The sequence below is a fragment of the Rhagoletis pomonella genome, unplaced genomic scaffold, assembly GCF_013731165.1.
Source record: "Rhagoletis pomonella isolate Grant_MI unplaced genomic scaffold, Rhpom_1.0 Rhpom_scaffold_00003, whole genome shotgun sequence".
Lineage (NCBI taxonomy): Eukaryota > Metazoa > Arthropoda > Insecta > Diptera > Tephritidae > Rhagoletis > Rhagoletis pomonella.
The window spans coordinates 8,847,257-8,870,133 of NW_023458557.1; the positions used below are offsets into that span (position 1 = coordinate 8,847,257).

General features: G+C 37.5%; 2 protein-coding genes and 1 long non-coding RNA gene across 3 annotated transcripts in view; 2 read left to right on the top strand and 1 right to left on the bottom strand.

Annotated features, from left to right (window-relative positions):
- LOC118736014 (voltage-dependent L-type calcium channel subunit beta-2) overlaps nucleotides 1–22,877 on the bottom strand; it is a 269,478-nt gene that overhangs the window by 181,512 nt on the left and 65,089 nt on the right.
- LOC118735020 lies at nucleotides 2,211–3,804 on the top strand. Its single transcript, XR_004992491.1, has 4 exons — nucleotides 2,211–2,675; nucleotides 2,735–2,786; nucleotides 2,866–3,019; nucleotides 3,096–3,804. It is a non-coding gene; the product is annotated as an uncharacterized LOC118735020 (long non-coding RNA).
- LOC118735019 lies at nucleotides 11,544–15,804 on the top strand. Its single transcript, XM_036464617.1, has 3 exons — nucleotides 11,544–12,312; nucleotides 12,372–13,188; nucleotides 14,065–15,804. Exons 2-3 carry the CDS (start codon nucleotides 13,148–13,150, stop codon nucleotides 15,701–15,703), a joined length of 1,680 nt encoding a protein of 559 aa, XP_036320510.1. The 5' UTR covers nucleotides 11,544–12,312; nucleotides 12,372–13,147; the 3' UTR covers nucleotides 15,704–15,804.

Consider the following 22,877-nt stretch of genomic DNA (forward strand, 5'->3'; position numbering starts at 1 on the left):
TAGGCTCTTCGCTAAAAAGCATTACATGCCGGATATTCAACACAGCGTCATCTGCAGCTATTATTTAATAAATGACAAACAATATCCACCCGATTCCCGCACCAATTTCAAAGCCCATCGCTCACAATTTTTTAAAAATCATTAAAAACTAGTGTTGGGCAGTATCGATACCAAAAGCACTCAGAACTCGATTCTCAAAAGGATCGACAGAACCCGACATTTATAAGTATCGCTACTGAGTACTCCAAAGTACTCGGTACTTACAAAGGAACTCGAAAGTACTCAGAACTTAAAAGAACTCGAAAGTATTCAGTACTAAAAAAGCTATTTTTCAATCACCGGTTTGACACATGTACTCAGTATTAAGTGTCGAATAGATACTTAAAAGTACTGAGCATTATTAACATTTACCGGTACTCAGAAATGATTGTACACAATTTGAAGTTTCAAGTACAATACTTGTACCCAGTATCTAATGTTAACCATTCCTTTCACGTAATTTGGGATTAATATGTTAATTCGAATAAAGTGCTGCCAGCTAGTGAGTTTTATAAACTAAACATCGAAATGTTACTAACATTTATAGATATAAAGAAAGTACTCAGTACTCTCAAAACATACCCTATCTTTAAAAGTTGCGATACCAAAAAACTCGGTCCTCAAAAGTACTCGATTTTCCCAACACTATTAAAAACCAATTCATTTCCTAAGAAATTAGCTACGTGTATGAATGTAACTTAGACGCAGATATTGTATGATATTGCAGAATATTTTGAAGAGAAAAGTCACCATTTCTGGTAACATTTTACCAAAGTGGCAACCGTGCTTGGGAATGCTAAACATTTCAAGGCTTACATCTATTTTAGCAATTTTGTATCCCGTTACATTTTGTATTCATGTCGCCAGCGTTCGGACTTAACGGCAATTGCAGTAGATCTGCTGCATTTTTTAGACGATACAATTATTCTGCCGCGTACTGGGAAAAGTGCGAACCTACTGCAATTTTTCTACCTGTGGCCAGAATAACAATGGCATTTCAAATTTGGCAAGATTTCTTTTTTTACTTTACAAAGCTTTTTCATAAATGTTTAATTGACTCCAAGTGGAAGCAGCTACATCACAGTAATCCAGATTTTTATGCCATCAATTTATTTGTTTTTTCCTTTTAGATGCTTTTTTGCCGATAAAAATTCTATATCTGATGGCTAATATTAATATTTTTAACTAGCCAAAATTTAATCGGATCTACTCCGAAATTCTTCAACCTACTGCAATTTTTCCTATGAGCTAGTGCGGAATGAAAGTTTTTGGTCCGAGCCCTGCATATTGCGTTGCGAATTTGTGAATCTCAGTAGTAGTGCTGCAGAACTATCGATGGTACTATCGATTGCCGAGTACCGGCCAACGAGTTATCAATATCGAAATATCGGGTGTAATATCAATTGTAATAAAAATAAACTTTTTATTTAAAGAATAAACTCTTTATTTTAAAAATACTTTTGACTATAAAGAAATATTTCACTTCGCAGGAAAGTAATAACGGATATCAGATTGTTAAACCTAAGTTAAAGTACGTTCACATATTAATATGATCTCAACCAAATCTTGTTTGTTAATCAACCCATTTACATATACAAATCTACGATTATTAGCTGTCAAATTTGTTGTGCTTGTTTTTCTAGCAACTTAAGAAAAAGTTCAACTTCTTCTCGGTGCCCCTGTGATTACATTTACCTGCTAAATTAAGTAATTTAAATATATTTGAACTTAATATTTTAGTAAAAATGCCTTTACATACCTCTCCCTTTGCAAGCGTCATTTCTTCGCAAAAATAATCGATCAAAATAAGTTGGACCCCGAAAAGTTACCGGTTTAATCTACGATTATTTTATAATTACAGATTAACGAGGGAGAAATTGTGGAGCTAAGCTCGAAAATGAGGAAAATTTACTTTTATATGTTAACCTACGATTACCTTTTACTTTTGCCAACTGTAAAAACCCCTCCATTCCTTCGCCACCATTCTTATATACAAGCATTTATCAAAGAAGCTAGCGCCAAAGCAACTTACATTTTTGACTGTTCTCTATAAACACTAGTAAAGATTTGAAATATAAACAATCGGCAGCGCAAACAATTAAATCGATATTGACTGAAAAATTACATATACTATCGATAGTGCCATCGAATGTTTGCATCACTTCTCATAAGTTTCTAAAATATTGACGCGTGGAATTGAAATTCGGTTTGGTCGTAGAATATTGTGTTAAAAGTGCGGTTTTCTTAACAAAATTAAAGATTGTAAGTGGAAAATAATGTTAAGCAAAAGACATACAAAACGTTTGATGAAAAAAGAATCCGAAAGAATCAAACGCATACTAACTATTAAAAAAAATGTTCGCGAAGTGCAAATGCAGAGCGAACCTGCAAATTGTGCCAATGAAGACTTTAAAATCTTTAATACTCCACAAAATAAAAAATCAATGAATGCACAGCTATGCGATTGGTATTTAAAATTCCTACCTTCTCATAAATGCTGTAAAGAACTATTGTGCATTTCTTATTTCGCAAAACATGTGCGTTCCAAGGAGCGTTTCAGGATTGATTGACAAAAATTCGCAAACTATTGTACGCACCGTTTCTCGCGGCCAATACATCCACATAGGAATTGAAAAGTAATTAATGAAAATAAAAGACGAAATAAAATTAGAAGAGATAATTCAGATCTTTTTAGATATTGGAGTGGACGGATTACCACTATTTAAAAGTTCGTCAGTGGGCCGCTGGTAAATATTAAATTCAAATTACTTGATAAAAAAACCTTCTTATAACTTGTGTTTTGAATTTTTACTTAACTAATTATAGATAGCAACGGTAGATCTTCTTTTGAAAAATGGTGGCATAGAGAAGAAATTCGATAGTATATTTTCTACAAACCTCATTTTTGACTACAATTTGGAAGGCAAACAGAATAAGAAGAAATTGCTAGATTATAGTAAGCTTATGTCTGTTTTATACGGTAATTTTCATTATGTTTATAGGAAGACTTTTCACTTCTAATTTTTAATTATTTTTGAATATTTTTTTGTGCATAGGTACACCGGAAAATCAAAGCCTTGGCGAAAAAACGTTTCATGACTCTTTACGAAAAGCAATAAAGAAATCGAAGAACCGTCATTTTAAAAACCAATGGATTCAACATAAAAAACCAATGGATTCAACATAAAAAAAGTTTACATCTACCGTTTTACTATATGTAATAATAACTTAAGCTTTAACGTTTCATAAACATTTAATGTATGAATACAAATTTAATTTAATTGTTTTAAGTTGTTGTAATACTTTAAAACTAATGTGCTCATAACATTTTTGACTCTTAACGAAAGACATTAAAAGAGCGAAAACCCGCCATTTTAAAAACCAATGGATTGAACATAAACAAAAAAGTTTTCATGTACAACTGTATTACTGTACCTAATAATAACTTAAGCTTTAACGTTTCATAAACATTTAATGTATGAATACAAATTTAATTTAACTTTTTTAAGTTGTAGTACTTTAACAGTAATGTGCTCATAACAGTTTTGACTTAACGAAAAGGATTAAAAGAGCGAAAACCCGTCATTTTAAAAACCAACGGGTTCGAAATAAAAAATGAGAAATGGAATTCTTTCATCTTGTAAACGTTTACACTTTTGATTGGTTTATGAAATCATGTGACATTTTGACCTGTATTTGTCTTTTGTTTTTTTATGTTTACTATTTATTATAAAAGTTTGGCACATTTAATAACAAACACCATATAAAAACCCAACAAACTTTACCAGTTTCCCCCCAAAATTTTAAAACTTTTTATTCAGAGTTTTTGGAAAAATTTTGTGTATGCAGTTTTATAGCCGATTAAATTTAAAACTATACCTAAAATTTTTCAAAAATTCTGAATAGAAAGTTTGACATTTTTAGAGGAAATTGGTAGTTTGTTGAATTTTTATAATTTATGAACAAAATTTGAAATGTGGGTTATATGGTGCTTATTGGTTATTATCCTAGACTCGAATTAAAATATTAAAAGAAAAGAAAAACTGCCAAAACTGGTAAAAGTGTCACATAATTTAATAAGCAGACCACAAAGGTGTTTATGTAATTTGATTCGTTATGTTCTTGATTTAATTATACCTACAGTCGTGGAAAAATAAATAGATACACGACATTTTTTTTTAAATTTTGCCTATTTTTCTTTGGTTTATTTAGTATTTATTATTTTTTTTTTATAAAATTATGGCTTATTATCTAAAACCATATAAATTCATATTTGAAACTTTGTGCAAAAATTATAAAAATTCTGCAAAGCTGCATCAACCTTTTCATCAGATTTTTTAAATTTTTAGTATGTAATTTTATTGCCCATTAAATTTTAGTACAGTTAAGTGTAAGTCTTAAGTTGCTAAAAAATTGCGTTGATTTTTGGCAATTTTTTTAACGCATTTTCTTCCATACAAATTATGTTCGAGAATTTTTTTTTTATGGAAAAAAGTGCGTAATACATTCAGAATAAAAATTATCAAAAATCAGTGCAGGGCTATAAAACTTCATACTCAAAAAATTCTAAAAAATCTGATTAAAAAGTTGAGAATTTAGATGAAATTTCGCAGAATCTTTATAATTTTTGCACAAAGTTTCAAATATGAGTTTATACAGTTTTTGTTAGATAATGAGCTATAATATTATAAAAAAAAAAAAAGTATTAATTAAACAAATGAAAAATAGGAAAAATTTGTTTAAATGTCGTGCCCCTATTTATTTTGCCACCACTGTATATTTTCCACTAAAATTTTTAAATAAAAATGAGAAATTAAAGACTGACAGCCAATTTTATAAAAAGTGAAATAGGCTTGAAAATGCCTTTTAATAGAACAATTACCCATTTTACTTTTTATGAACAAAGCCATAATTATTTGTTTACCTTGGGAGTGTTTATAGAATAGATTACTGAGAACTGGTTACGTAAGGTATGTATGTATGCAGTTATATAACATCTTTCAATAGATGGGTTATAGAATACATTACAAGGAACTGATTATGTAAAGTTTAATGTAATCGATTCGGTAAACTAGTGGGTAAGCGGTGGATAGAGATCTTGTGAAGTCATTACGTAATAAGTTCTCAAACAACTGAATGCAAGTGGTTACCTCCAATGACATGCCCATGTTAAAGTAACCAGTTTTGTAAACCAACTGGTAAGTGGTGCACAGAGGTTATTTCGATTACTTCATGCATTACATGGAATCAAAGTTTTTGCTGGGTAGTATCGTACGAGTACGTTAATAACTAACACTTTTGACGATTACGACGATGCGAAAGTAGCGTAGTTACTCGGCATCGCCGCATCGTCGCATCGTACGATTACTAACAGCATCGTCGATTAGTAACAGCATAGCAGAGTAATAATTCTGCTAATAAATTGGCAGCGTCTGCATCGTCAATAGTAGTGTGACCAGATAATCACAAAACCATATTAACTTTACTTGCATAGTGTATTTTTTTATCTACTTCAGCATAAATTAATTCATAAAGTCATAGAAATTAAACATATTTTAATTTAGCAAACACGATAGCATAAAGTAGGAGTTCGTCCTCGTGAACCAAACAATTTTATTTGTTTTAATCCACAGAATTTCCTCTACATTACACTAAATTTTTAAATAATTTTTTGTTGAAATCATATCTTTAAAATTACAAGGTCCTCTTAAAAAACCTGACGTAAGAGAGAAAATCTACAAACAAAGTTTTACTATAGTTTCGTAAGTATATTGATTGCTACCATTTATACCAATTTTTTTTTTTGTACTTTTAATATTCATCATAATGATAGAACTCTATGTAAAGTGGGGAATTTATAAAAAAAATGGTAGCTAAAATAGCGAACTCGATTCAAAAAAGCCAAGAAAATAGCTAATAGCTAAACGAAAATTTCTATAGCTAAACGTCGAAAATAAAAGCTACAAAATATGTAAACTGGCAACACTGATGCTGGGCACACGAAGGCAGTCCCATTTTGTCGTGGGACTAGTACACAGTGTTGCCGGGTCTTCGGCATGAGAAAACGTCCGTCTTGGTCTAAAAAAAGTTATTTTCTACCCAAAAAACGTCTTTTTCAAATGCGTGCACAAATAATTGTTCTTATTAAACTTTTATTGTATACAATGGTACATAAGTATGTATGTAAGGTATATTAAAATGTCATTTCGACAGAGCACATTTACAGTTCATTGTAAACTGGTTTGAGATCGTTAATATAAAAATCATTTTATACATACACTTGTTATCAGCTGATTCATTCATCAACATTTTGATCGATTGTGGCTATTTTTCTTTTGTTTAATTAATGTTTATTATTTTTCCATAAAAGCCTAGCTCATTATATGACAAACTAAATATTAATCCACATTTCAAACTTTGTGCAAAAATTATGAAAAAATCTGCAAAAGTTTCAGCTAGATTTTCAACTTTTTATTCAGACTTTTAAGAATTGCTTTGAGTATTCAGCTTGATAGCCCATTAAATTTCAGGGTAATAATGTGCAAGTTATAAGTTGCTAAAGAATCGCGTTGATTTTTAATAATTTTTTTCTTCTTGTAGACATTTGTTCGGTGGTCGGTTGCCGAAAGTGAAGGAACATGGCAACATTTCAGCCTTTTTTGCGTTCATTACATTTTTAATGAAGCCTTAAAAAAGTCGCTTACTTTTTTCTGACTTTTTATCCTGCTACAGTTTTTTTGGTGCTTTTGCGAGCGCGCGTGTTGCAGTAGATCAGCTCTTCCTGATTTGGCTTTTAATGTGCAATTGCAAACATTGCAATAAGCCTCTTAACCTCAAGTGTTCTCAAAACCAGCCAAGAGTCCAAAAAATGCGCGTGCGCTTGCTTTGCATCATATTTAAGTCATCTGTGTCCAAATAATAAATATCTTTTGAAGAAGCTGCTGCAAAAAACAAAGCTTGTAAATATTTATTGAGAAAATAATTCAAAATCAGTTCTACTTACAAGATTTAGTAACAGAGAAAAATTACTGAGAAGATAAAAAACGTAATTTTTTACACAAAAAACGTCCAAACGTCAACAGGATACAAAAAACGTCCAAATGACGTTAGAAACGTCAACCTGGCAACGCTGCTAGTGCAGCGGTCGGCAAAAGTTAAACTGTGTCTGTGTTGGTGAGCACAAGAGAACTGCTCCGCATGAGCAACCCAGTAGGAAATTACGAGAAGTGAAACAAAATTTTTAACGCATCGGGCTTCAATAAAATTATATAGATACATATATTTAATTCATATCGTCAGCAGAATGCAAAACGACGTAACAAACATCGTCGCTGAAATGCAAAAAGTCGTAACTCATAAAAAATTCAAAATTAAATTTTTCATTGATATGATGGATTTCATCGAATTACAACTCCCCACATCGTTTTATGAAAAAAAAAATATTGTTCACGACTTTTTTCATTTCAGTGACAATTTTTGTTAAGTCGTTTTGCATTTCAGGTGACGATATGAATGTATTAATCGCTCATTTACTAAAAAAGTGTCCTAATCCAAAAAAAGCTAAAAATCTAGTTAAATATGCAAACATGAACGTTACCTACTTATGTGTAAAAATTTCATATGCATCTGGGACGATTACCACTAGTCATTAGAACAAAAATGTATTACTTTTTCCTAGGGAGTATATGTAAATTCAAAACTTGAATGCCGTTTTTCCCGAGTTTTTTAGTTTTTTGAGTTATGACAGTATTAGAGTAATACGTACATACATAAAATCTCAAATAAAAAATTCATTTGGATTCACCCACGTCAATATTGAAATTCATGTTCATCAAAATTTTCCATATCATTGTGAAATTATTAAAAATGTCGTTTAATAGCATATTCCCTAGTTTTTCAAAGATCGTACAACACAAAAGGCATTGTATACCTCCAAAATAATTTTCAACGTATGTATGTACATACACATTTCTCGCAATAAACAAAGCAGAACACCCATCCGCTATGTTGATTCGTTGCTGTCTCGCTAACGTCTAAAGCCCAAAATACAATAACGCAGTGGCAGTGGCAGTTTTGCGAAATAAACTGTTTTTTAGAAAGTGTGGTGTCCAATGAAGCGACTCACAATACAGCAGTGACAGCTAGCAGTACTGCTCAGTTTAGCCCAAATTATAAATTCACTGCCGCTGTCTTCATCGCAGTAAACTTCGCATATTGAATTTGACATAAATGATACGCAGCCAACTTCTGTTTATGTCACTGAATCCTAAAAGGCAACAACAAAAATCTAAACAAACAAAAGGGAATGCCAAAAAAAGCAGTCACTGACAACGCCGTATTGTGTTTGCTTCGGCAGTGACAGCTAATCTTGAAAACTCACTGCCACTGCCACAGCGCTATTGTATTTTGGGCTTAAAAGATAGAGCGTAAGAATACGTGTGAAGTGCAGTGTTGCCGCGAATCATTTTTAGTGGTAGCCAAATTCCTTTTAAAAAAGGTCTACAAAGAGCTAAAAAAATTCGTTGTGGCTAAAAATGGTAGCTATAATTTTTTACTTACATATATGTATATGTAAAAGGGCAAATACACGACACAAGCTTGCTGGCACCATCAAGTGATTGTACCATCAGGCTTGAAGCATATAACATACCAGCTTACTGGTACAATATTTATTTATTTACAAATGAGGTCCAAAAAAGGCCGAAATGAGTAGAGCCGAAATCTCATAATTTTTCCACAAACACGGCTTTGACTCATATAGCTATAGATAAGTTAACAGCCCTAACACTTTTATAGTTTGTATAAAAACATAAGGAGCACACAATACAATACAATACACACATACATATATATATATATAGCAGAATCTTTCTTAGTTTAAAAATTCATCTCGTATATAAATGAAAAAAATTAGATCAAATTAAGCATACACATACACCTTTTCCATATCAAGAAAGAATAAATTTTCCAAAGGGCTAAAAAAGGGCTAGGGGCAATTTTAAAATTACGTGGCCAAAAAAAGTATCTAAATCTAGCCACGAAAGGGCTAAAACGGCAACACTGGTGAAGTGATCGTCCACAATTTTGCTATGAAGCGCCGACCACTCATCGACCACTGTATTACAGGCTAACCTAATATTCACACATGCCGCCAATTTACTGTCAAAAATTTCTCCTGCACATACAATTTGTATGGGACCAACCGAAACTTAACGGTGTGCAACTGAAGCTAACTCAATTTCCAATTTTTGTCCTGCGTGACATTTTGATTTGACATTTCGCTCAATGAAATCAAATGCAAACGCACGCAAGCCAATTTCGGGTGATGCAAGAAAAAAATCCTACGGCGTGCCTACCAAAACGCAAGCCGGGAATATTAAGTTAGCCTGTTAGTGCGTCACGGTCATGGTTGCCACATGTTATTTATGTAATAATAGTGGATAATTTTCGTTCATGGGCTTTGTGGTCTCTTTTGTTTATACGTATAGTGAAGAAATGGATGTTAGAACTTTTTAGTAACTAATAACTATTAGTTTAGGGAAAATTTTACATATACAAGTTTTTACTCTTGTAAAAGTGTAAAAAAATTTGGCTGGTATAATTCATTTGTTTAATACTTGGGTACCTATTTAGTAGTATAAAATCTTTCAATGTTTAGGTTCTATTATTTTCATAAAAATGTGCTTTACCATAAGTAGGTATATAGTTCTGCAAAAGAGATTACTTCATAAATATTATCCATTATTTTTGGGTATAAGCCAGAATTAAAATTTCTTATATATTTGTATAGGTAAATCATTTTATTCTGAAATAAAGCGTGTTATTTGTATATTACCATCATTTATTAACTCAAAGTGTAGTTCACATTCAGGGTCATATATTTTGTGTTTGGTTTGTAGCAAACGCATGCAACTAAAAATCTAAAAGAAAAGTGTATTATACACACGCTACTTTTGGCTTTGGGTATTTTTTGCCAAGATTACGAATAAAAAACAATCGACTCAGCGTGTGGTCTTGCCATTCTATCCCAGTCGACCAAATATCCGCAAACGATATCGTAAGCAGATGTTTTGCGGACGCTGTGCGGATGAATCTAATGAAAACAATAATGGCTAACCGAACTTTTTCAGAACTTTTTTCCACAACGCGTTGCTCTGTTTGTGGCAGGCAAAGTGCCGTTCTCAATGGTTTGTAAACGTCTCGTTAGCGGATCACTTTGGATGTTTTTCAAACGTATGTTTTTCCCTGTCCCATTGCTAGTTTGGTCTTCCCATATAAAAAGGAAGAAGTTTTTATTTTTATATGAAATTAATGTACTGAAGGTCGGCGAAAATCCTCGGACTGAACCCTCCGCGAGGGTGCCGGCTGGAAATGGGCACTACAGAGCAATCCCGTGCGATGTCGGGAGGGTGTCCAGCTAAGATCAGGGATCAGTGCTGTGTGCTTATGCGTTTTCATCGCTATGCCATACGGAAATGGTCTTTGATCGTGGTCTGGAGGTAGGGGCTGGATCAAGGCGTTACGCGTACCGTACTGAGGATCAGCCTGGCTGGGAGCCCCTAAATAGCCCAGTCGCTAACGGAGCCCTCTGGGAACCAGGCCGCACCCGGTTGCATTCGATGGCCTTACCCTGGGTACTGCGGATCTCTGCCCGGGGCCGACGAACCCTTTCTCCGCAACTCGTGGGAATATGAGCGAATTAAAGAACAAACCAAAATCAACAACAACGGAAATTGAGACCGGCACTCATAAAAAGTCGGAAGGGCAGTTGCCCAGACACCATGGGGCCCATGCGATGCAGGGTCCCTCTACTAGCCACGACGTGGCCAGCACTAGTGGGGTACGTAAGCCTCTGGCGATGCCGGGGTCAGGCGTATCCACAAAAGCGGAAAGGAAGAGGGTGGGGGAACCGAAACGGGATTTTCCCGGCACCAGTGAAGGCAAACCTGGCTTGCAGCTTGCAGCCCCAGGGGGCGCCAGAGCTGATGCGCGGGCCCCGCCTCCCCCTACTCCTACGGCATTTACAAGGCCTGATGACAGGCCACCACCAAGCGCAGCCATTGCCAAGCACAGGAAGGCTGCCATGAGGATCTTGAAGAGATCCGCATTAACCCCGGACCTATGTAGCAGGGCGCTGCCCTGTCACGTGGAAGAGATCCGGTCGGAGATAGCGTGGGCAATGACGATAGTGCCCGACTATCAGCTGCCGGTGCTCGGAGAGCCACCAGCTGCGGAAAAGCGCAATAGATCGATGGAGGTTGCGCAAAATAAGTCGAAAAGAGCCAGGACGCAAGGCCCCACCTTTGCTGAGGTAGCCAAAAATCGGATCCTCCTGGGTGTGCTCGATGAGAACCAGGAAGACGAATTGGCACTGAGAGCTCATTGGAAATGGGTTAAAGCGGAATTGGCGAACATCTGCGTCAGCGTGCTTCGGGAGCACCCCGGACCACCTCCGATATGCCGGGACGCAGGTTGGTTCCAAGGTAACGTCAAAATCGTCGCGTGCGACGATGAAAGGTCGGCGGGCATGTACAAGAAGGCGATGGCCATGCTGGGAGAGGTCTACCCCGGAGCGATGCTACGGGCTGTGGACTTCAAGGACATCCCATCCAGGCCCAGAGCAAGGGCATGGATACCGGCCAAACCGACCGAACCAGAGAGAGTGCTTGAGATTATAAGGCTCTTTAATCCCGAGTTACCCTCTCACAATTGGAAGGTGGTGCGGCTAGAGCACAGCACAAAGGCGACTCGTCAGGCGGTCCTTTTGCTAAATAAGGAGTCGTTGCCACTCCTCGAAAAGACTGGGGGCGTCATCAATTACGGTTTCGACACCGCAAAGATAAGGGTGTACACGAACGACGTGAACGCAGCAAGAGGCAACGAAGTTGAGCCGGAAGCAGACAACAGCGAGGATGAGGTGGACGAGGAATCCAACCAGGCCAATCCGATGGATGACCTGGCTGGTGGATACGCCTCATCTACATCCTCTCTGGGAGTCGACCATATCTTCCGGCAATACACAGAAGAGGAGCTGATGTCAGATGACGACGAGGCGAACTCAACAGTGGTGGAGGGGGTGGGAAGGTGCGGCCAAGATGGTTCGCGTCCTCCAGATTAATCTCCACCACAGCAAAGCAGCGTCGGCTGCACTGCTGCTCCAGCTCTCCAAGGGGGCAGCAGACATCGCCCTCATCCAGGAGCCTTGGGTGATAGGGCATGGAATATGCGGGCTGAAGTCGGCAGAGCACACTTTGATAAGTGGAGCTACCATAGGTAAACCAAGGGCCTGCATCCTTGTTAGTACCAAATTAAAAATATTGTTTCTTCCTCAGTTCAGTGACGAGGACACCACCACCATCAGTCTGGAGGCGAACGGACGACAAATAAGGCTTGCCTCGATGTATCTGGCACATGACAGGCCTGTTCCAACCCTACCGGTCGAACATTTAGTGGAGCGCTGGGACGGGGCCCTGATTCTAGGAGGTGATGCAAATGCACACCATAGCACATGGGGAAGTGGAGACATCAATGAACGGGGTGAGTCACTCTTTGAATTCATACTAAAATCTAACTTAGTTATAAGTAATAGGGGTAGCGAGCCTACCTTCATAACGAAGAGCAGAAGAGAGGTCCTGGATGTTACCCTCGTCTCAGAAGATGCGGAGGTCATGATCAGGAACTGGAGGGTGCTTGATGAGCATTCCTTCTCTGATCATCGCTTCATCCAATTCGACTTAGACGGGGTCCCGTCCAAGGTACCTGCCAAAAGAAATCTAAGGAAAGCCGACTGGCATAAGTACAGAAGAGAGCTTGACAAACGGCTCTCAAGAACCACACTAGCAATTCCAGGAAACTCTAGGGACCTAGATAGGCTGGCAAATCGCTTTACTGCGGCATGTGGCAAGGCTCTGGATCAGGCCTGCCCCATGGTAAAGCCGAGAGGCAAAAAGAAACCACCTTGGTGGAGTACAGAGATTGACGAGGCCCGCAAAAATTGTCGTAGAGCCTTCAATCTCGCAAAATCCTCGGGAGGCGATACGCAATGGGAAATCTATAAGTTAAACTTGAAAGATTACAAGAAACTACTAAGGAAGAGCAAGAGATCCTCATGGAGGAACTTTTGCAGTGGTATGGAATCCGTATCAGAAGGTTCTAGGCTCAGGAAGGTTCTCTCTAGTTCACCTCGTATCGCCCCGGGATGCTTGCTAAGATCCGACGGAGCGTGGACGGAAACTGGGGAGGAATCCCTGGACCATCTTCTGAGCACGCACTTTCCAGGCGCCACCGAGCAGCCATTGAACGGGCCAATAAGAAATAGAGGTCAACCGGTTACGGTAGACCTCATCACCAAAGAAAAACTGATGTGGGCAATAGGGTCCTTCAAGCCTTACAAATCTGCGGGTCCAGATGGTGTTACACCGATTCAGCTACAGCAATCTATGGAGCTAAGCTCAAAATGGCTGTATGTTATTTTTAAGGGAGTCCTCACTCTCAACTACATTCCGGAGACCTGGCAAAGGTCAAAGGTTGTCTTCATTCCTAAAGCGGGAAAAACATCCCATACTCGCGCCAAGGATTTTAGACCTATCAGTCTATCATCTTTCCAGCTCAAGATATTGGAGCGACTGATTGAATCCTTTCTTAGGGAATCGGTTGCAGACAAGCTTATGGCTTCGCAGCATGCCTATATGAAGGGGAAGTCCACCGAAACAGCGCTACACGAAATCGTGTCGCATATTGAGAAATCCCTTGCGATAAAGGAATACACCTTGATAGCATTCTTAGACATTGAGGGTGCTTTCAACAACATCACACCTGAAGCAATCACATCAGCTCTAACTGGTCTGGACATCGACTCACGGCTGGTGTCGCTTATACGACAGCTGCTAGTTGGCAGGGTCGTGCGGGCGGAACTGGCGGGCGTGTCGCTGGACAGATACGTTTGCAGGGGAACCCCGCAGGGTGGGGTCCTCTCCCCCCTTCTTTGGGTCATGGCGATTAATGAATTATTGCAGACCCTGGAAGGGGGGGAGGCTCCAAGGTCATAGCGTATGCTGACGACCTTGCGGTGGTTGTGAGTGGAAAATTTCCACAAACTCTTTGTGACATTATGCAGGACAGACTAAGGTTAATCGAGAGATGGACCAAGGAAAAAGGTCTGGGTGTTAACCCAGAAAAAACGGACCTGGTGCTCTTTACCAGGAAGTACAAAATCCCCTCACTTCAGCTCCCTGCCATAGGCAATAAGATTCTGAAGCTAGGGGAGTCTGCAAAATATCTAGGCGTAGTCCTGGACAAAAAGCTTAACTGGGCGCAAAATATACAAGAGCGTGTTAAAAAAGCGACGGTAGCCCTCTACAGTTGCAAGGGGGCGATTGGGCGTAGCTGGGGGCTGTCCCCTAGCATCATGTATTGGTTATACACGGTAGTTGTTAGGCCGATTCTATTATATGGGGTCTTGGTATGGTGGCCAAGTCTCAACAGGAAATCTACAACTGAAGCACTCCAAAAGGTGCAAAGAACTGCGATGCTCTGCATCTGTGGGGCCCTGCGCACAACTCCATCGGAGGCTATGTGCGTGCTCCTCGATATTTTACCAATTGAAATTGTTGGAAAGCAATCAGCGGGGTGTGCCGCCTTGAGGTTGAGGGAACTACCAGGCTGGAGGGACACTCAGGAAGGCCACACCGCAATCTTAAAGGACATAAATATACCGGACACGGATTACTGTGCACCAAGGTTGAACTTCACAAAGAGGTATAGGATTTCCATTCCAGATAGAAAATTCTGGTCAGGAGGGGCTCCCGATGACAATGGATCACTCCACCTCTACACCGATGGCTCTAAGCTAGACGGCAAGGTAGGAGGGGGGGTCTTCTCGGCCCGACTGGGGCTGGAAATATGTTTTCGCTTACCCAACCACTGCAGCGTCTTTCAAGCTGAGGTCGCTGCCATACAGGAAGCGGTTGAACACCTACGTACAAGAGAAGTCATTTATAACGATATCTTCATCTACTCAGACAGTCAGGCCGCACTCAAAGCGCTCGACTCGGTCACATGCAGTTCAAAAACCGTAGCGGACTGTCGCAGATCTCTAAACGAGATGGCTGAGCAGTCTGCTCTTCACTTGGTATGGGTTCCGGGGCACCGGAACATACCAGGCAACGAAAAGGCGGACGAACTTGCAAGAGAGGGCACATCCGCTCCACTTTCGCAGGCCTGGAAGGGATTAGGCATGCCGCTCGCTACCTGCAAGCTCATTCTAAGGGATCTGTCTCTTAAACTAGCAAGGGACAGGTGGGATAGCCTCACCACTTGCAACAACACGAAGCTTACATGGCCTAAATGGGACAAAAAGCGGTCGAAGGATCTCCTCATGCTGAGCAAAGGAGACCTAGCCGCAGCTGTGGGTCTGCTAACAGGCCATGTTGCTATCGGGGGGCACGCGGAGAGGTTAGGGATCCCCCATAACGACTTCTGCAGAAGCTGCAGAAATGAGGAAGAGCCAGAAACCTTGCGGCACCTGTTATGCGAGTGCCCCGCACTTTGTAGAAGAAGACAAAAGTTCATGGGTTCAGGATTCTTTGAGGACCTAACCGACATAGCCGAAGTAGGCATACGGCAACTTCTGGGTTTCGCAAAATCCACACGATGGTTTGAGTAGGAGGGTTCTAACGATCCGCGTGGTATCACAACGGGCCCACAACCTAGGGCCTATGTGTGCTAGTGGGGTCACTGGCAGCCACTTTAACCTAACCTAACCTAACCTAATGTACTGAATAATTTATGACAAGCTAACAATCTATTTGCCGCCTCTTTACTAATACTATTTACTTTCACAAATTCTTCGCCAAATCGAACCTTAGGTTTTGTGTCGGTTGGGATAGGTTGGGATACTTTGCATCGGTGGTCTACATACTAACACATTAAAACAATTCAATGAGTCATACTTTGCCACCTGTTAAAAAATTTAGTCCAAATTATTTAATAATCAATGCCACTTGATCCGCACCGTTCGTTCGATTTTGAGAAATGAGGTGTAAGATTAAAGGGCTTGGGTTGTAGATGTGCGGTGAGGTTTTAGGTTTTGGTTTTTGTTATTTTATGGCCTTATAGCAATTATATTCAAAAATTTGTATTGAGCTTGAGGCCGTTTTTAATGAACAACTATTTATTAAAAATCGTTGATTATAATTGTTATAAGGCCATAAAATAACAAAAACAAATAACTTAAGGACGAGCACACTCAAAAGTTAAACATTTTATAAATAGAATTATTAACAAAACCAACAACCACATGATCAAGCTTAAATAGCACTGGAATAGCTGCGCTTGATTGTAGTTGGCTTCACAAATGAAAAAGGGGAAAAAAGCAACAAGAATTTACAAGGAGAAATTAGCACGGTGCGTAGGCAACTGGCTGAGTCAGTTGGGGTCGTTGGATCGAATCCCACAGAAAGAAGTCTGATAAGGAAATGTGGTGATTTCCGAAATAGCTATCACTTCTACCATTTTTTCATAATTATTGTTGCTTTTCCACAATAGTTTTTTACTAAAAACGGCCTCAAGCTCAATAAAAATGGTTGAATATAAGTTTTAGTTTTTCGAAAATAGTTGCCACCCTTTCAAAATTAGAGTTGTTCAAATTATTTAAAAAGTTAAATGAGCTGGTGCAATATGGGTATCAACCAAAATGGTTTGGAAAATGCTTTATTTCCTAAGTACATGTAGGAAGGTTGCCACCTGTTTAAAACTACACAAAACTCAATTTAAACTATGGTAATTTTAATATTTACCACCATATGGGTGACAGACGTGAGAGCGTAGCAATAGAAAATATTTTGAAGTGTGTTACAACCTTTTGAAAAGTCTAAGGACCGGTTTCTCAAAGCCTGGTTGACACAATCTCTGGTTAAACATCGTTATCGACGTTACCGACACCGTGTTATATGCATGGAGTCGAAGACTTATTGGCAAGTTATACATATGAAATATGGGCATCAAACCAGACATTTTTAAGGCAATCTTTGAAGAGGGTTGCCAACATTAAAAAATTGTATGTTAATTAATAATAATAAGTTGAATGAATTACTAAAAATGGGTATGTATTTAGGAGAGTCGCCACTTGTTCAAAAAATTAAATGCAACTTAATTCATCAGTTAATTGTGATATGTGTCAAATGTCAATGTCAAACGACAGATTTAAAAAAATTTAGTTTGAAATTACTTTTAAAGACAGTTGCCACCTTTAACTTATACACAAGTTAGATGAAATATTAAAATATGAGTGTCCAGTCATCTTTCGTTAGAAAATGTTATTGGTTAGGGTTACCATTAATTCGAAAAGTAATATCTAGGGCTCCGAGTCTCATGCAAATCCATATTTTTGCTAGGCGTCTTCAAATGGAAATAATTAAGTTATCTATACGAATCATAAAATTTTCTTTAAAATGGCATTCAATCGTATGTACGTATTTTTGCATATTTTGCAGTAAATGCATGTTTTTGGATATTTTGCTCAAAATACCTGTTTTTGCATATTTATTGTGCATATTTTAATATATTTTACAATAAATGCATACGGTTTTTGCATATTTTAGCTTTTTTTGATTTACATCCCTTCAAATTTAGTGCGAAATCTCTTGACACAAAAAATTACCCTTAATTTTTTCCAAAACATTCATCTGAATATCTTCTTCGATAGTCAAGCAGCCATTAAGGCACTCTGCGATGAAAAAATGGTTAAATAAACAATTGGGTATTATTATTGGGAATATCCTGCAAATAAGCAGAGTTTTCTCATAGAAAAATATTGATTTTTAAGAATTCTATACCATTTCTACGAAAAGTTGTTTTTCCCCATATAAAATGCATGTAAAAATTTGGGCGCTTTGAGCGACCACTAAATATTTTTTTATTTCAAAATAAAAATATAGGGATATATATTTTTTTCGGTATAGAACAATCCTAGGGGATGAGAGCATAAAAATTCCGACTTTACTTTTTCACATGCATTTTTGACCACCCTAGTGCACAGAGCCCGCCGTTGGGGTACATGTCGAAAGGATGGCATTACCCTTCAACAGGTTCTGTCGCAGTTGCGATAGCCCTGGCTCAAAAGAGACAGTCGTCTGTGCGAGTGTCCAGCCCTCGAAAGGATGAGGCTTAAGCCACTCGGCAAGCCATTCCTGCAGAATGTTTTAGAGTGCAGCTGCCCCTCTCTGTATGACGTACTGCAATTCCTTAAAGCCGCCAAATGACTGTAGGTTGTTCGAGTTGTGGAATCGAAATGGCAAACTTGCTAATTACTTGTCCCCAAGTCACCAGTGATAATCCACTTAAATCAACCAACCATTCAACTGAACCACTATTAAGCTATCACTATCAATTTTTCTAATTACACAAGATAGTAACTGTCTGCTTGATTATAAACTAATTTTATACATAATATCCTTCGTATTTTGAAGTAAATTGGTTTCGTTATTTTCTTGTTAAAATACATGTGTTGTTTATTTTTGTACCGGCAATAGGAAAACATTTTTAATTGCACTTTTTACTTGTTTATCGCGCATATTTTTGAATTTTGAGTGCATATTATCTTTCTTCTCCATGTCCTCCAACATCAGAATCCTCATCATCAAAAGAGCGTGTAACGAAATCTGCTTCGAATAATAACGATCCTGAAGTATCTTCCCCTTCCTCATTGAAATAGTGGCACCGTCTTTAAAGCCTAACGCAGTAACTCAACCTCTTCCGCCGGTACTCGAGTCTGATACAAGGAAACTGGTTGTGGTTCCACCAAACAAGTCAATCTTTGTCGAGAGACACTTCCAAAGACGATATAAAGTTTTACATCTCATCACAAATTAAAACTGTCGACTTAAGGATCAGGAAATTTAATTTTAAATACGAAAGAAATATTGCTTCATTTAAAATTTAAGTATACTTAGATAATTTTGATGCGCTGCTTAGAAGTTCTTTTTGTCCCCTCGGAGCTTTCGTTAGTGAATTCGAATATAGGCCCAAAAAGGAGATAACTTAGCTAATATTCCCCTTCATAAAACTGAATCAAAAAAAATAATTATTAAATCTGCTTTAAGTATTTATTACCAAAATGTGAGAGGCTTATATACTAAATTAACGAACCTATACCCTAAAGGCCCTGAATATAATTATAATATTCTTTCTTTCACTGAAACTTGGCTGAAACCTCACATTTTCAATTCTATAGACAAGATAGGGAGGACAGAATCGGCGGTGGCGTACTCTTCGCCTCAAAACCATCTGAAGAAGTCGGAAGTGATGGTCAAAATTGCGGTACCCAAGAAGACGACCCAAATATTCGCCTTGATTTTTCGAAAGCCAACTTTAAAAAGCTTAACAAAGAACTGTCTAAATTGTCGTGGCCCGCATATAAAGAAAATATTGAACAAAGCGTTGCACTTTTTAATTTTACTTCACAAAAATTATTTGAAAAGCATGTGCCTAAACACACGTGTTTTCCTGAAGAACAAACACAGTTATGGTTCACTAAAGAACTGAGAACGATCCTATACCTTCGCTTCAAAACCATCTGAAGAAGTTAGTTTTCCACACATTGAATCAGTAGAATTCAAATGCATTCGTGTACAGGTTGGAAAAGGGTTTAGTTACTTAGCTCTATGCTATATCCCTCCCCGATCTGACACATTGGTGTATTCACAACACATCTCTTTACTTAAATTAGTTAATCTATTGACTTAACCCTCTCGATTTAATGATTGTGTGGGGTGATTATAATTTACTAAGCATATCATGCAACATCATTGATAATGATATCGTACCTTTCGGGTCTAGTGAGTGCAACAACGTATTTTTAGAGATGGCTGAACTCTTCCTTACTCAGGTTAATGTACTTCACAATAAGTTTGGTAAAGTATTAGATCTTGTTTATGTTGATGATGCTTCTAAGTCCGTTGTAAATAAGTGAGATCCACTAGTTTTGCCCGGATATGTCTACCACCTTGCTATGGAGATTTCTTACGAAATTATAAGTGATGGTCAAAATTGCAGTACCCAAGAAGACGAACCAAATATTCGCCTTGATTTTTCGAAAGCCAACTTGGCCCGCATATAAAGAAAATATTGAACAAAGCGGCGTTGCACTTTTTAATTTTACTTTACATAAATTATTTGAAAAGCATGTGCCTAAACGCATGTGTGTTCCTGAAGAACACAGTTATGATTCACTAAAGAACTGAGAAATTTGAGAAACAGAAAGTCACGTTCTTTTAGATTACACAAAAAAACCGGTTTTCACTCATACTATGTAAAATACTCACTTTTGCGTCATATGTTTTTTGAATTAAATAAAAAGTGTTATAAAGCTTACTTGTGTAAAATCAAACGGCTTATAATATATAACCCCAAATCATTTTATGATTTCGTAAACTTCAAACGAAATGTACGTGGGTTTTCTTTCCGCCAAGAAATATTAAAATACCGTCTCTAGTGATAATCAGATAATCAGATTTCTAACATGTTTGCTCAGTTTTTCAAATCCAATTATTCCATTAACTCAGGTGCTAATATTGACTATCCTTTTAAACTACGTCCAATGAACTCAATAAATATCCCAGTAATATCTCCCGGTGATGTAGTGGTTTATCTGAAATCCTTAAAGCAGTCCTAAGTTATGGTCCTGACCAGATCGCTACTTATTTTCTTACAAATTGTGCTGATTATCTCTATGAGCCGTTAATAGCGTTATTTAATTTGTCTCTTCAAGAGAGCCTTTTTCCAGCTGTATGGAGGGAATCGTTCATAACCCCGTTACATAAAAGCGGTAGCAGATCTTCAGTGGACAACTACCGGGCATAGCTAAGCTTCCTGCAATTCCTAAATTATTTGAAGCAATTATAACAAATCTGTTGACGCATTCTATCTCTTCTAGCATTTCATACAGTCAACATGGATTTCGCAAGGGCAAATCAACTTCTACAAATTTACTTGAATTAACATCCTATATCTCAAAAGCATTTAGTGAAAGCCAAACTGTTGATGTTATATATACAGTAAAGCCCGCTTAAATGTCTCACGAAAAATGTCAGCTTTTTGAGGTACTTAGGCGGGTTGGGTACTTAAAAGAACCTCGATGTGGGTACTTAAGCGAACATAATTATTGATGTATGTAGTTACGTCTTCTTGTTAACATACATAAATATGTAAATACTTGAATAATACATGAACATTTAATGCTGTATACATAGTTTGAAACCAAGATCGCAGCATTATTTAAACACATGAACAAATAAAGAAAAACTGTATAAAAAAATAGATAATGCAATGGTATGTCATTTTTACAAGAATTACATTCTTTCAAAAGTCAAAGTTGGACATATCATTTTGGATCAAATTCAAAACGATATTGTTTGTCACTTGTGTTTTTTTTAATTAATTTTTAATTTTTCAGATCTTTCAATCAATTTAAATATAGGCCATTCCCTAACAAATACCATATATGTAAACCTAAGCTTAAATTTTGTAGAATACTCAACAAAAAGATCATCAAAATTTCAAACGTTTTTCTCAGAAGTGTTTTTTCAGAATACAGTTTTAAAACTCATTCAATTTTAGTGTAATAATAGCAGGTTTTATTTTACCGAGGTGTGGAGGAATTTTTTGAGAGCACTTAAAAGGGGAAAATTGTAAGCAAAATGGTAAATGGGGCACGAAAAATTTAGGTACTTAGGCGGGTTGTGTAAATAAGCGGGGAGGTACTTAAGAGAGGGATGTTCTTCAGATAACATTAATAAATGCACTGTGCCCAAAAATGTGGGTTACTTAAGCGGGTTAGATACTTAAGCATGTTTCACTGTACTGACTTAAGTAAAGCATTTGACAAAGTATGCCACTCGTTGCTAATCTATAAACTTGATCTTATTGGTCGTATTGGTGTAATGTTTAAAAATACTATCTTTGACGTCATTGATGTTCCCTCAAGGTAGCCTCCTAGATCCGGTTCTGTTCTTGCTTATTATAAACGATGTTTCTAAATATATAAAATATTCCAAAATTGTAATGTATGCAGATGATGTAAAACTTTATAAATCGTACGTTTCAATTAAAGAATGTCTTTGCTACAATCAGACTTAAACGGCATGGCTTACTGGTATAAAGTGCATCTTATGCCTCTAAATCTTAGGAAATGTAAAGTAATGTGCTCCTCGTGGAGAGCTGTTCAGCCCTCTTCTTAAACAATAGGTAACCATAACCTGGAACAGGTTTACAATTATGTGGACCTTGGTATCACAATGGATCCTAATTACATTAATGACTTGCATTTGTGAAACGATGGTCAAAAGAATTTTGTGACCTTTATATCACTAAAACGCTGTTTACAACATTAGTTAGACCGAATCTGGAATACGGTTTATTGGTTTGGTATCAAATATACTCAGACAATATAGAATCACTTCAAAAACATTTAGTACTTTTTGCTTTAAGAAATTTCCGTTGGGATTCTCAATATAACCTTCCGCCTTATACGAACCGATTAAAACTTATTAAACCTCCTACACTTATCAATCGCAGGGAAATCCTTGGTAAAATTTGTATGGTTAAATTACTCACAGGCTCAATTTCAAGTCCGCTTCTTCTGGGTGAAGTTAGCCTTAATGTTCCCTCCCGGGTATCAAGACTCTTTTGTCCCCTATTTTTGAAAGCTTGTAAAACTAATTTTGAATTACACGTTGCTTATGCCAGGATTTTAACTCTCATTCCAGCACATTTGATATATCTGATTCGCTTTTCAGCATTAAAAAAGCGATACTCTCCTCTCTCAATAAATTATTGACTGA

Bases quoted from the DNA above. Each gene is read 5' to 3' on its own strand.
- LOC118735019 (XM_036464617.1), top strand. From the start codon at position 13,148: ATGGAGGAACTTTTGCAGTGGTATGGAATCCGTATCAGAAG. The intron at 13,189-14,064 runs GTTCTAGGCTCA...AGACCCTGGAAG, and splicing joins TATGGAATCCGTATCAGAAG to GGGGGGAGGCTCCAAGGTCA.